Below are 14,146 nucleotides of genomic sequence, written 5' to 3' on the forward strand. Positions count from 1 at the left end.
ATATCCTTTTTTCATTATCAATAATATGTTTAAATAGGTCAAAGAAAAGGTCATAAAAATCATATAGGTCAAAGAAAGTCACAAAAACCACATATCTTGATTATATAAAATAAAAAAAATTACACAAGTAAAGTAAATGTAGATAAAATCAGAATAAAATATATGGACTTGGAAAATATTGTATTAAATTTTACTAACACAAATCTGATATCCAGAAGAATTTATACATATGTATAGGATGTTACATTTAGGAGCAATGGGTGAAAGAGGCAAAGAAGAAGATTTAGGCTTGATACAAGGAAAAAAAAATTGACAGTCAGAGCCACCCTAAAGTTGAATGGACTAACTCAGGAGGCAGTGAGTACCTTTTCCCTGAAAATCTTCAGTGAAAGACTAGATGACCATTTGTCAAAGATACTTTACAAGGGATCCTCATTCTGTTTTTGAGACTGAGGGCTTTCAAAGAAAATCTATAATCTGTTGCCCTTGTTCTTGCTGCTTGTAAAGGGAGTTGGTCATAGTTTCTAGAAGAACATTGAAAAATAGCAGTTATCTTGTGTTACGAAATTTTTTTTTATTTTTTTCCTTTGGAACTGTTGATGAAAGCACATAAAATTACAAGTGGAAGAAACATCATGCCACAAAATTGCATAGAATTATTACAAAAATGTGAATTATGCATTTTAAACAATTTGAGATTGATAAACCAAAATATGTACATTTTAATAGCTCAAATAATTTGTCCTATCTTTTTTCTTAAAAGGCAAAAATCACAAAGTCCAATCCGTCACAGACAATATTAATACAATGTACAAGAGCAACATTAAAGTTAAAAGAAATGCAAGCAATGTTCCTTTAGAAATCATCCAATGATTGCTTAACTAATACACATGTATTAATTGATATATGGCAATAATGAAATTGTTAAATCCAAAAATGTCTGGCATTTCATTAGAACTTTGAAAATTCTGTTCACATTGCCAAAACCACACTATTTTCAGTAGTGTAAATATAGCTGAAGAGCACAATCTAGGTAAATGCAAGGCTCTACTGTCTATTAGAATAACATCCACAGTACAGAATTTCATACATTCAACACAGAACAAGGCAAATACATAAAGGCACAAGACTGCACATCATAAAGACCCCTTTTCCTTCATCTTAGTCTATTTCAAGTAATATTAATATTATTAAATGATATTTGTATCACTGTTATAGTTTCAACAATGCAAGATATACAGTGTTACACGCTACCCTACAACTGCAAAAAGTATCACTGTACAGATATAAAAAATGTGATTACAGTAAATGGTCAAATACAAACATATTGCAAAATAGCTACAGTGGTTAAGATATGGAAAACCAACTAACTGAATTGTTTTGTGTAACTGAACTGTTCTTGTATAAATCAAAAATTAGTCAGCCTTAGTCTATTTCCAGACTAAAATTCCACACTAGCTACTGTACTCATTACAATGCTGTGGAGTTATGAATATCCTTATTAGTTTATCTATCATTCAGGTAATCTGGAATTCTGTTATAAAATGGAGCATTCAACGGAGACCATGATAGTTTCTTTATGATCACTGTCTTTATCTTCAAAGTGCCAAAGTAGAAATATCTATAAAGGATTTCCCTTTTCCTAAGTGTAAGCTTTATTCAATGAATCAAAGTAATTTGGTTCAAAATACAATCATCTGGAAAGATCAGGTGACTCCCCCCTGTCTTATTAAAGTTGTTTTTAAAAAAGGTTTTTTTTTTTTAAGGTTTGGACCTAAGCTTGATTTTGATTGAAACTGAAGATTGACTTGTAGTTATTGCTTAAATTTAAATAATATAAGGTGCACAGAAATATTAAACTCCTGAGGGAATATAAGTTAAAGAGCATAAAAGTTTTCTGGGTATTAAATTGCTTTGCTTTGCTCTTGTCAAAGATAATTATTTTAATTTCAATAAAACATAATGGGAATATCTCCTATAGGTTTTAAGCTAACTATTATTTTTATGGAATGGCAGTGTGGTATACTGACTAGAGCTTTGGCCTTGGAGGCAGAAAGACCTGAGTTCAAGCCCTGTCTCTTATACATAGTAGCTGTGTAACCCTGGACAAGCCACCTAGCCTCTCAGTGCCTAGAATACTATAAATTACTGAAAATCTGCTAATCAGTGGCAGGAGTTTCCCACCAGGAGTTCCCTCATATCAATGAAATCATAGGTCTGGAACAACAACAAAAGTACTTATGTTGATTTCTAAAGGTTATATTTTTTTCATTTAAAAACATCTTGACCCACATAAAACTTTCAAATATAATAATTTGACTGGTCTTTACCATGTGGTTGATTTGTTTTTTATAGTCTAACAATATATAAACACAGATGATTCTGAATCTTTAACCACATTAAAATGTGGTTCAGTGGATTGAATGTATATGTAAAGCATTCAATGGATGGGCTTCAGTTTCAAACCTTAGTAAAACTGAATTTTAGTTAGGGCAAAAGATAGTGGTAGAAAATAAAAAATTTCCAGTACTGTCATTCACTTTTCTGTTCAGTTCTATCCACTTTAAACAAGTAGATAGAACCTTAAAAACCGACCCTTGAAACCAATCATTTAGAGCCTGCAAAATATGCGTATGTGTTTTATGTTCTAACAAAACTTTGCTTTACACCACCAGTGCCAAAAAATGGTTTTCTTAATATTTTAATATAATTTAATATCTACATAATCTAGATATTAGAAACTTACTTTCCCTACCCACTTAAACCTGAATTTCATTTAATTTATTATACATGAGGTTGGGTTCACTGCCAAATAATAAATATACCCACATATATATGAATGTGTATAGATACACATATGTTGTTCTGTGTGTATACATTTGTATGGATACAAGATATATTTATATATATTTTTATATATGGGTCTGTGTGTATTCTCTAGATAAATATTCACTCTTTATCTCTATACTCCAAAATAAAAGGACCATAGAATGTCAGAACTAGTCTACAGTCAATATGACTCACTACAGTCTGTTCATTATGGCTGTGTTTACATACTCAAAGTGGCTTTACTCTTTTGATTCACAGGCCAATTATTTGTCAACTGTTTAATCAATACATTTAGTCCTACAGCTAGTGAGTACATGACCTGTGAATCTAAATGGTCAAACCTATATTCATGTGTAGAAACAGCCTCAAAATATCTGGAAATACCAGAGTCCACTGAGCTATGCAGCTATCTGGGTTGATACCTAAAATAGACCCTAGCAAACTATACTGATATGTTTTTACTGTTTTAGGTCATTGGTCTGGCTGGATATAAGCTGGATATAAGCAAGTTAAGCCTTTTTTGTTTAAAGAAAAAAAACTTTAAAAAATCACCACTGTTCCTTGTGAAGAAATTTTCAGCAGCAAATACAATTTTACCTCTATGATAAACATAATATCAAAACAGCAAGCCACCAGTGCTTGCAAAGCAAAGAAGATAAAACAATTTAAAGCAAATATTAAATTGACGATATGGCTGTTGACAGGCAGTTAGAATGAAGAGCTCAAATATGGCTGTTACATGGCATTAGATAGCATTGCACATTTCTGTCACTCACTGCAATGGTTTAGAATACTTCATTCTGAGTTCAAACAGAAACCAGCAAATGGCTTTCTTTGTTAAGTATTCCCAATGGTGCATGTGGGCCATTCTGACTTGGTAAAAAGAAAGTAAATATCTATATCTATATCTTTGTGGTATACACATTATCTTCCTCATTAGACTTGCAGTATGTTTCAGCATGATTAACTGAAGGGTGAGAATGAAGGCCTCTGCATATCACTTTGCCAAAAAGATTCCCTCAGGAGATATGCATTGTATTAAGCAAAGTCTCTTGATACTAACTCCATGCTCACAGTAAGAGGGGGGGAAAAGACCAAGCTTTGTGAAGATGTGGCTCCTGTTTGTGGATCATGGTGGGGCGTACAGTTAGAGGGGTGTATCAAACACTCTTTCTGCATTGTCTTCTTCCAGTTCTTCCTCATTTGGGGGAGACTTGTGGTTCACTTTGCTGCTATCTGAGGTGAGGGAAGAAGAGACTGAACTGTGATTGCCATCTTCACTGATCTTTCCTTTCATGGCTTCCTGTACAAATTCCAGGATTTCCAGGGGGAGTCTTTTGAATTTGTCTTGATACTCCTGGTCAAGTTCCACCTGCATCTGGAAAATGTAAAGAGAAGAGTCTACTTTAGGGTGTTCTGGTTTTCATAATCACAAACACAGAAACTAAAAACAAACAATAAATAATGACGAAGTATTAAGAAGGGGGGAAATAAGTTCTTTTTAATTAATATATGTTGAATATCCACATGACTCCTAAAGCTGTAATGCTGGATAGGGTTGAAAACACTGAAAAGATATATGCCTTGTCAGAGATTCTAATTTCATCTAACTTCAAAGGACACACCACAGTCAAATAGCTTAGAATATCAACAGTTGGTTATAGGATACACGCACATGCACTTATATAGATATATTGTATGTACATATATGTCTACATACATACATTCATATGGATGATTCATGACCCATCTTAGACACATATGCTTTGAGGATCTCTGAAAATAAAATCATTCCTTGGTGCCCAACCTAATCATGATGAACAATTTTGAACTTAGCTAGATTGTTCATTAGATGAGAGATATGTAGTTCATCTCCACATTTCTCTGACTATACATACATATAATCTCTACATCTATGACCAAGATAAATGGACAATAAAATGCCTGAACTAGTAAAAGTAACTGTGTCCATGTCTGTAAAACAAAAAACAGGTCAATTGTGTTGACTTTAAAGTCTATTATATATTTTAACATGTATATTTATGTGTAAGTATATATGTATCTTCTGAAATATTGAAGTTTATGTCTGCATGGGATGACTGAATTTTAGACTTCTAAGTCAGTTAATAAGCATTTATTAAGCATCTATTATATGCAAAGTAAGTACTACAAAGAAAGGGGATACAAAGAAAGGCAAAAACTGCCTTCTGGGAACTCAACACCTAATGGGGGTGTTGTAAGGGACTTCAGATGTAGACATATGTCAGAGACATAGAGGTTATTTAATCCAAACTGACCTCATTTAGGAATCTCATCTCTTATACTCATGATGGATTGTCATACTCCTCTGTTCAAACATTTCCGGGGAAAAAGAGCTCATTATTTCATGATGCATCCAGTCCTTCTACTGGAGAGCTTTACCTCCCATTTCATGAAGCATAGTATATAAAACATGCTCCCTTCAAACACAGCTCAGCTTCTGGTTCGCTGACTGCTTTTCTACCTTGCCCCCAAGAGCATACCTCCCCACCCATTTCCTTTTCAATACCCTTTTATATGCTGTCTTCTCCCAATATAGTGAGCATAAATTCCTTGAGGGAAGGGACTTTCCTTTTTCTTTATATTTGTATTTCTTGCACTTAACAGTGGTTGGAACATAGCAAATACTCAAACAATGTTTTATCTTATCTAACCTAATAACCTAATACAATTTAATTTATCTTATTACAATTTTTTTACTCAAATTGAGCTTACTTATAACTTCTACCCATTTGATTTAAATTCTACCATAAGTAACAATACAGAACAAATCTACTAACTCTTTTTCAAGACTTTTAAATACTTAAAGACCTCTATTATATTTTCTTTTAGTATTCTCTAAGTTGATTATGTATATTTCCTTCAATTATTTCTCATAAAACATGGTTTCTAGACCTCTGGTCTTCCTCCTCTAGAATTTGTCAGTGTCTTAACAATGTGTCTCCCTCAGATACAATCACATCAGTTAAGAATATGGAAGGATCATTACTTCATATGTATATTTATGTTTATCTATTTTATTATCATAGCATAAGGTATTTAGTATTGCCACAAGTCAATTAAAACTCCATGTCTTTTTCACAAAAATCTCTGCCAAATCAAGTCTTCTGTATTTGATACTTATAAAACTGATTTTTTAAACTTCAAGTACAAGAATTTATAATTAGCCACATCAAAATCTGTATACATTTATATACATATCTCTCTTGATAGAATGTAAGTACCTTGAGAACATGGGGTTATTTCATTTTTGGCTTTGTATCGCCAATATTTTTCACTTTATAATTATCTGTTGATCGATTTATGCTACTGGTTTTAGCCTATTGGCATTATAATCTGTTTTTACAATTCTTTCTCATCATTCCCTGACCATTGTAAAGGCAATCTCTCTCAGTGTATTATGAGTAATTTTGATCATCCTCCTGTGTCATCTCTAGTTTTTTAAAGTATGTTTCCCCTCCATCAGTTCAAAAGATGAATGGCAAAAGTATATGGTGGGAGACAAATGGCTAAAAAGCAGTTCATGTAAAAAAATATACCAGTAATGAAGAGTGACAAACTCAATGAATCAACAGTGTGGCATGGGAGCAAAAAACCCACCAAAAACAAAACAAATGCCATCTTAGGATGCAGGAGGAAAGATAGTGTCTAGAAGGAGGGAGATTATAGCCCTTCTCTACTTTGCATGGTCAGACCACATAGGGATTGTTGTACATAGCACTAGATGTTATTCTTTAGGTGGGACATTGGAAAGCCAATATGGGTCCAAAAGAATATAGCAAGAATGTTGTGGACTTGAAACCATGCCATATGAGGACGGTTAAAGGACTTATACATGTTTGGCCTGGAGTAGGGGAAAAAAATCTTGATTGGGAAAAAATAGCTACTTAAAATATTTGAACAATTGTCATAGGAAAGAACATTCAACTTATTTGTTTTTTGGAATAAGAAGAGAGAGCTTGGAGTTATGGATGAAATTTTAAGTAAATTAGGGCTTAACATACTGGCATTTTAAATGTTTAATGTTTAAAGTTGTCCCCAAAGGGAATAAGCAGTGAGGAGGCAGTGAATTCCATATCACTGGAAATCTTAAAGTGAAAACTGTATAACCAATTGTTACAGATGTTGAACTTGGCCTAACTGGCATCTTCAGTCCCATTCATCTCTAGGATTCTTTGAATCTATGTTTGGTTGAAAACTGATTAGAAGTTTTGAAATATTGGAGTAGGAAGTAGAAAACTCATTATGGATGATCCTGATCATCTAAATTAAAACAGACATAAATATGGAAGGCTAGAGCAGAGTTGGAGTATGAGGAGAGAGGAAAATTTAGGAAGATCTGCATAAATCATCAGAGTGTAAAGAAATCTTTCAAATGATCCATTTTGAGCTACTAATTTTAATTATGAGGAAATTAAGGACTAGAATGAGTTGCCTAAGGTCTTGCAGACCTGGAACTTGAACCCACATCTTCAAAGGTATGGAGGGATTGGAAACTCTGCCCTACAAATACTGAAAGGATCATATAGTGAGATAATAGATACAGAAGGGCTTTGGGGAATATTAGTAGCTATTAATAAGGCTAATTTTTAGATAGGAGGAACATAATTCCTTGCCAGGCCTAATGTCAAAGTCTACTCTACTGTTACAGACCTTAACCCAGAGTTATCATCATGATGCAGAACAGGAAGAGGAATTTAGTTGTGGAGAGATCAGTAAGATTACAATTAAAAGATGATGATATGCAGCACTGAGGACCCAGTTCAGGTTGTGAAAACACTCTGCTGTAGTGCAGGCCCTTTCTTCAAACTGCTAAATGGCCTCTAGCCTTTGGAGCTGGGGTCTATACTACCTGTCTTTGTCTCTTGCCAGATTAATGGATGGCTTCCTCTTGCTTTTATTTCCTCATGAAAACTGAGGGAAGCATCAAGATAGAGAATGTCTCCAACACAGAAAAAATGAGATGTTTATAAACAGGTTTTATGAATTTTCAAATTCTGCTGAAGAAAATAATTTTCATTCTGATGACTTCAAGATAATGATATCAAAAGATATAGCAGCATATGAGATGCATGAAGATGATGCAAAAATACAAAACCAAAACAAACTCATCTATAAAACTGTACAAATGGAAATCAATGGAGCATCAATGACAAGACAGCAAAATAGCCAATTTTTCTCTTGGTATTGCAACAATTTCAGATGAAGTGGAAGCTCGGCAATTTCACACTCCTTTGCTTGAATAAAAACTCTCCCCGTTGTTTGACAGGTCCTACTTTCTTCCATCATTACAGTGAACCATTCTTCAATTTTTAATTAAGCAATGCATAGAATTAAAGTCTGTGGAAAGTAGAATGGGAGAAAACTTCTCTTTCAGGAAATAGAATATACTAATATACTAGTATCAGGAAATAGAAGTTGTGTATTAAATATCTGAAAGTAAAGGTTAGGCTAGAGGACAGCATGACAGAACTCTATTGTAGCTCACTGGGATGAATATTTCCCTGTAGTTATTGACTGTTTGGGATTCACATTCCTATGTTTCTGCTATATTATTGTGACAATTGATTTAAGAGCAAATAATGATTTACAAAAATGCATCTAGCAAATTCTCCAAGGCTAGAGTGAAGCTTTTTCTTAAAGGTCCTAATGATCTTATCAACGACACTAACTGAATTACAATTTTAGTGAATTTGTCCTTTTAGGTTTTTTACAATTTTTTTTTCAAAATGACAAAAATCACCAAACAAGTTATGCATATATTCAAATCTTCTGTTTTTTTAAAAAACTTTTTAAATCTTTACTTAATATGATGCACAAAACATGACTTTTATTCAGAGCTGTCACAAGTCTCAAGGAATAAAAGTGTCTCTGAAAATTAGATCTAATTTTCTTGATAAATAGAGACATGGCAAGTATTCTATGTTGGTGTTGCATGGCATGTTAAGAGGTAATAGCCAGGGATAAAAGTCACACATTATTCATTCAACAAAGTAAGTACCTTTTGGGATTTATTATCATGGTATGCTTATTTGGGGCTATTATCGTAGTGGAATTCTTGTTCAGTTCAAGAAACTAGGGGGGTTGGGATTATTCTCCTTAATTCCAGGTCAGTTGCAGTGGGCCTGATACAATATGGATCTCTTTCATTATGTGCCTCCCTCCCACCCCTACTATAAGTTCAGAACATAATTTTTGTCTCACATAATACTTCGTTTTTCACTTTACACATCATATACTTTGCCATATATAAGTTTGTTAAAACAATACATGTGATCATTGAATACACATGATCTATTTCATCTTATTTAATATAGAGGTCAGCCTATGATTGTCATTTATCACGAATTGAATTTACATATTCCTCTGCCAATAATTCATGAAACTATACTAGGGAACAAGTATTTAAAAATGATGCAGTCCTGACTTCAAGGAGTTTTTGAAGTTGAGGGATGAGAGATATACACAAAAAATCTAAAATGCAAGTTAGAATATTAAGTGCTTGGCAGAACTCAAAACATAAAATGGCCTGAGAGATTTAAGAATAGAGGGATCATGTTTAGTGATCAGAGAGGGATTAAAAAAGGCATCTTGGAGGAAGGGGCACTTGAAGAAAAGATGGATTTCAATAGGAAGAAATGGGGAGTGGGGTTAGTGTTTTTCAGGTACATTGAGTGTTGCATGTGAATGAATACATGAGTAAGGCATATCTTCAGAACATGAAGAAAGTGGGAGATTAATGGCTATTTCAACTTATTTGGAGTATCAAATGTGTGAAAGGGAAAAGATGAAACAAGGGAAGTTGTAGTAAAACTGTGGAAGGCCATGAATGCCAGACTGAGAAATTTCTAGGACCAGGAGGCAAGAAGATCAGACACTTGCTAGATGCGTGACCCTGGGCAGGTCACTTAAGCTCTGTCTGCCTCAGTTTCCTCATCCATAAAATGGACATAATAATAGCACCTAACTTCCAGGGTTGTTGTGAGGATAAAATGAGATAACATTTGTGAAGTACTTTGCAAACCTTAAAATGGCATATAAATTTTAGGTATTATTAAAAATCAGTAGGCAGGGTTATGGGGAGGTGGGGAGGGTGGAACCTTTTGCTGTTTGTTTTGCTTTGTTCTTTTTTTTTTTTGGTTGTGAGAGAGAAAATGGTTTAATGGAAAGAAAGGTGGCCTCACAACCAGCAAGACACGGGTTAATGTTCTGATTCTGCCATTTATTGCCTGTGAGACAGTGGGCAAATCATTCTAGTGCTTCAGGTAACTAAGACCAAAAGTTGAACAGACAGTGCTGAACTTCATTGGTGGAAGGAGTTTCCTCACCTGGGAGTTCTCTATGCCAATGAAATCATAAGTCCGGTTGCTATCCCTAAACTGTTTTTTTTTTTTAGATAGGGGAAATAAGAGCCTGTGTGTAGGTGGAGGGAAAGAGCCAGTAGAGAGGGATAGCCTGAAAATGAAAGAGGGAAAGGGAGAGGGAACAAGAGAAAGAGGGGGAGGAAGAGAGAAATGTAGGGAGAAAAAAGGGGGGTGTTTTGTTATTATAATTGAAGGTCTAAGGAAGAGATAGGAGAGGACTGAATCAAAGGCGAAGGTCGAGAATTTAGCTTGGTGAGGAGGATTCTCTGAGAATGAGGGGATGGTGGGGATTATAGAAAATATATTGAAAGATTTTGAGAGAGAGGAATTGAAGCAATTCATATTGGCCTCAATATTCTGAGTAAAGTAAGAGATAAATTGATTTTCTATAAGAAAGGAAGGAAAATAGAAATAGAGTTGTTGGCTTGAGAAGGAATAAGAAGGTTTATAATAATGAGGAACGTGATAAGGAGTCAATGAGAGAAGAATGAAAGTCCTAGCACAGTGTGTTTCCTGGTATAGGTGCTCCACAGATATTTGTTGAATTGAGTTTTGACCTTATGATCTGCCATCTCTATGAGATGCTCCTCCAGCCTTGAATCTCTAATCCCCTTTTCTTTCTTTTCTTCTCATCCAGTTAAGTCGCAGTTCGTACAGTAACTTTCCCAGTGAGTGGCATGGTAATTTTTATACTGTGGGCATTTCATAAATCTTTGTTGTTAAGTTGAATTTAGTTGAGTCCTGGATAGCTTCCACAGTCTATCTTCTCTGCTCCTATCACTAATCTACTGGACATGATTAAAAAAAGTCATGGGATCAACATGACTGTATCCCACAACTAATTTATGCTATCTACCTATAGAGCAATCTTAATAATAAAACCAAACTCTCAGAGTTGTATAGGACCTCATAGGTGTCTAGTTCCCCACATACCTAAACAAGATAATACTCACCGAAAATGTAGGATATGGCATTTGATCAAACTGATGCAATTAGTCTGCATTGAAAGAACCACAGTATTCAGGATTTGGGAGATGACAGTCCTAATATTCTCCCATCATTAGGCCACATCTGACAAAATGACTTTGGAGAACTCTAGTGAGAAAAATCCATTGCCTCTTAAAGCAATATATTCAATTTTTGAATAATAAATTATTAGGAATTGTTACTTACATCAAGCCTATCTTTGCCTCCTTATAACTTTTATGTAATTCTTCCTTTTGGGGACAAAAGCAATCTTCCTTATCAGTGCCCTTCAAATATTGGAAGATCATGTCCCACTAATCTTTCTCTCATTCAGACTACACATCCCCAGAAACAAAGTAGATGCCCAATGGCTATAGAATGGATATACAAGTGTTGTTACATGAACATAATGGAGCATATAGTATTGAAATGTTGAATATAAAGAGTAAAAAAAGGCATAGGAAGACTCATATGAAACTGATCCAGAGTGAGAGCAAGACCAGGAAAGGAATGTATACAACAATTAAACAAAGCAAATTTTTTAAAAAATGACACTGAATACTGTTTAGTTATTATTCAATCTTGGTTCAAAAAAAGTTATGAGAAAATACTCTTCTGTCCCTTTATTAAAGAAATAAGACAGTGTGTGGAATATTGTTTATATTGTCAAACATTTGAAAAGTTGGCTAGTTGTGCTGAACTGTTTTTTAAAAAATTTTTTTCTCTTGTATTCTTTATTTAAAAGATGGATTTCTGGGTAGCAGATGAGATATTTGTAGATGAAGGATATGTAAAAAACAAAATTAATAGTAAAATAATTTTACAGTCTACTGTTTCTCAAGCAGTCTTCAGATGGCAAGAATTACAGGCCTTTCATCATCCTGATCACCTTCCTCTAGCCAATTTCCAGTTTGTCAATGCCCTTCCTAATAAATGACACTAAAAATTAAACACAATACTCAAGATATAGTCTAATTAGTAAAGAATATAGCAGAATCACCATCTTCCTATTCCTTTCACTGTAGCCCAAGATTTCATTAGGTTTCTTGGTTTCCATATCACATGGATCATTCAATATACTAGATAACATCAGTTTGTAGCATTTATAGAATTACTCATCAATTTCCCTCTTCTTCCCAGGTGGTTTGTAATGTACTCTAACTACCATATCACTTCTGTTTCTTCCTCCACTAACCTTCCCAGAAATATTTTTCTACTATGTTTCCCTATCTGGTTTCTGGATTTCTTCACATTGGTACATCTTAATATATAATGTTACTTAGATCTAACCCCTCTCCAACCACTATTTTGTCTGTCCTGTTATTTTTTGAAGAGTATATACCCTTTCAGAGCCACATTCCCATTGTGAGTTATATCCCAGCAAATTTCATTAAAAACTAAGGTTGAGTTTATATCCTTGTGTTAGGAATTCCATTCCATTTCATTTGTTACTCTTGTGTATAGGCATCTGATGTCAGGGTTTCTATTACCGACTCTTTTCTTAGATTTTGCCTCTAGCATCACTGGATGCTTCCACTGATATTCTGTCTGCAATAGCTGCTTTTCTCTACTATCTACCTTGGTGAATATAGCCAGTTTTCTCCATCTATCTCCCTTTTCTGTTCAACAGTTCACTTCTCAAATCTGCCTTTCAATGATGAAAAACACCATCCAATGATCAACTTTTTGAAGCTCTTTCTTGGCAGCAAGGTGTAGTAGAAAGGGAAGTGGATTTGCTCTTGGAAGAATCTAGTTTGAATCCTGGCTCTTCAACTTAATACTTAAATGAACTTGGGCAAGTCACTTCTTCTTAACTGCCATTTTCTTTATTAATAAATAAGAGTTAGGCAAGATGACCTCCAAGGTACCTTCCACATCTATATCGATTAATCCTACTTCCCAGTCATTTCTCTGCCACATGAGAAATCAATGAAACTTAAGATGGACTAAAAGTATTCCATGTAATATTAGTAATTCATGCCATTCTCATTTAGGTTCTATATTCTTGTTTGGAACATTTGGACACCAAATAATGAGAATCCAGGTAAATGTAATTTTAAAAATTATAAGATGACAAGTTATTGAACTGTTCAGATTTCAAGAAGTAGCATCACAGGCTGAAATGTATATTTTCTTTGGGGATAACTCTCTAGTCAGCTTGGCATAGAGAACAAAGCACAGACTTGGAATCAGGAGGACATAAGTTTGAATTCATCTTTTGACTCCCTTGGGCAAGTCACTTAACTACTCTCAGCCTCAGTTCCCTCATCTGTAAAATAGAGATTAATAATAATAATAATAATAATCTACAGCACTTAATAGGATTTTTGTGATGATCAAATAATAATGATAAGATAGAATTTATATATCAGTTTAAGATTTATAAAGCACTTAGAAATCTCATTTTATCCTCACAATAACCATAGAAGGTAAGAGCTATTATTATCTCTATTTTATAGATGAGGAACCTGAAGCAGATAAGAATTAAATGATGTGCTCAGGGTCACACATCTAGTGAATATTGAGGGTGGATCTGAACTCATGTTTTTGGGGCCACCTTGTTAAAGTTTGTAAAGTATTCTACAAACTTAAAATCACTATCTAAACATCAGTTGTTCACAGTGCTTAACAGTTGTTTCCTGATTTCACTTCACTTCATAACTAATCACATTCATATTCACTTCATAACTAATTTGTCTTTCAGAAGATAGTTTCTATGACTAACGCTTAACTATAATGAAAATGAAATGGGTATAACTTGTTTAATCCTGAAATTTTCTGTCAAAGGTATCTTCCATGCTTGGAACACTTTTTGGATTGCCTTTTAGGATCACAGATTTAGATCTGGGAGTGATCTCAGCGGTCACATAGTTCTGCATCCTCATTTCACGATGAAGAAACTGAGTCCTAGAGAGATTAAATTGAATTGCCCAAGGTCACACAGGTGG

General features: G+C 34.2%; 1 protein-coding gene across 2 annotated transcripts in view; it reads right to left on the bottom strand.

Annotated features, from left to right (window-relative positions):
• Window positions 1-214: 214 nt before the first annotated feature.
• Window positions 215-14,146, bottom strand: part of PLCB1 (phospholipase C beta 1) — an 870,456-nt gene continuing 856,524 nt past the window's right edge. Inside the window, exon 32 of one of the 2 annotated variants that reach the window (XM_020985703.2) lies at window positions 215-4,207. In XM_020985703.2, the coding sequence (XP_020841362.1) occupies window positions 3,977-4,207 (231 nt within the window). In that variant the 3' untranslated portion in view covers window positions 215-3,976. The remainder of the gene's footprint in view (window positions 4,208-14,146) is intronic. The other variant, XM_020985722.2, reaches the window with a different exon arrangement.

The sequence above is a fragment of the Phascolarctos cinereus genome, unplaced genomic scaffold (assembly GCF_003287225.1).
Source record: "Phascolarctos cinereus isolate Bilbo 61053 unplaced genomic scaffold, phaCin_HiC Scaffold_2;HRSCAF=192, whole genome shotgun sequence".
NCBI classification, from domain to species: Eukaryota; Metazoa; Chordata; class Mammalia; order Diprotodontia; family Phascolarctidae; genus Phascolarctos; species Phascolarctos cinereus.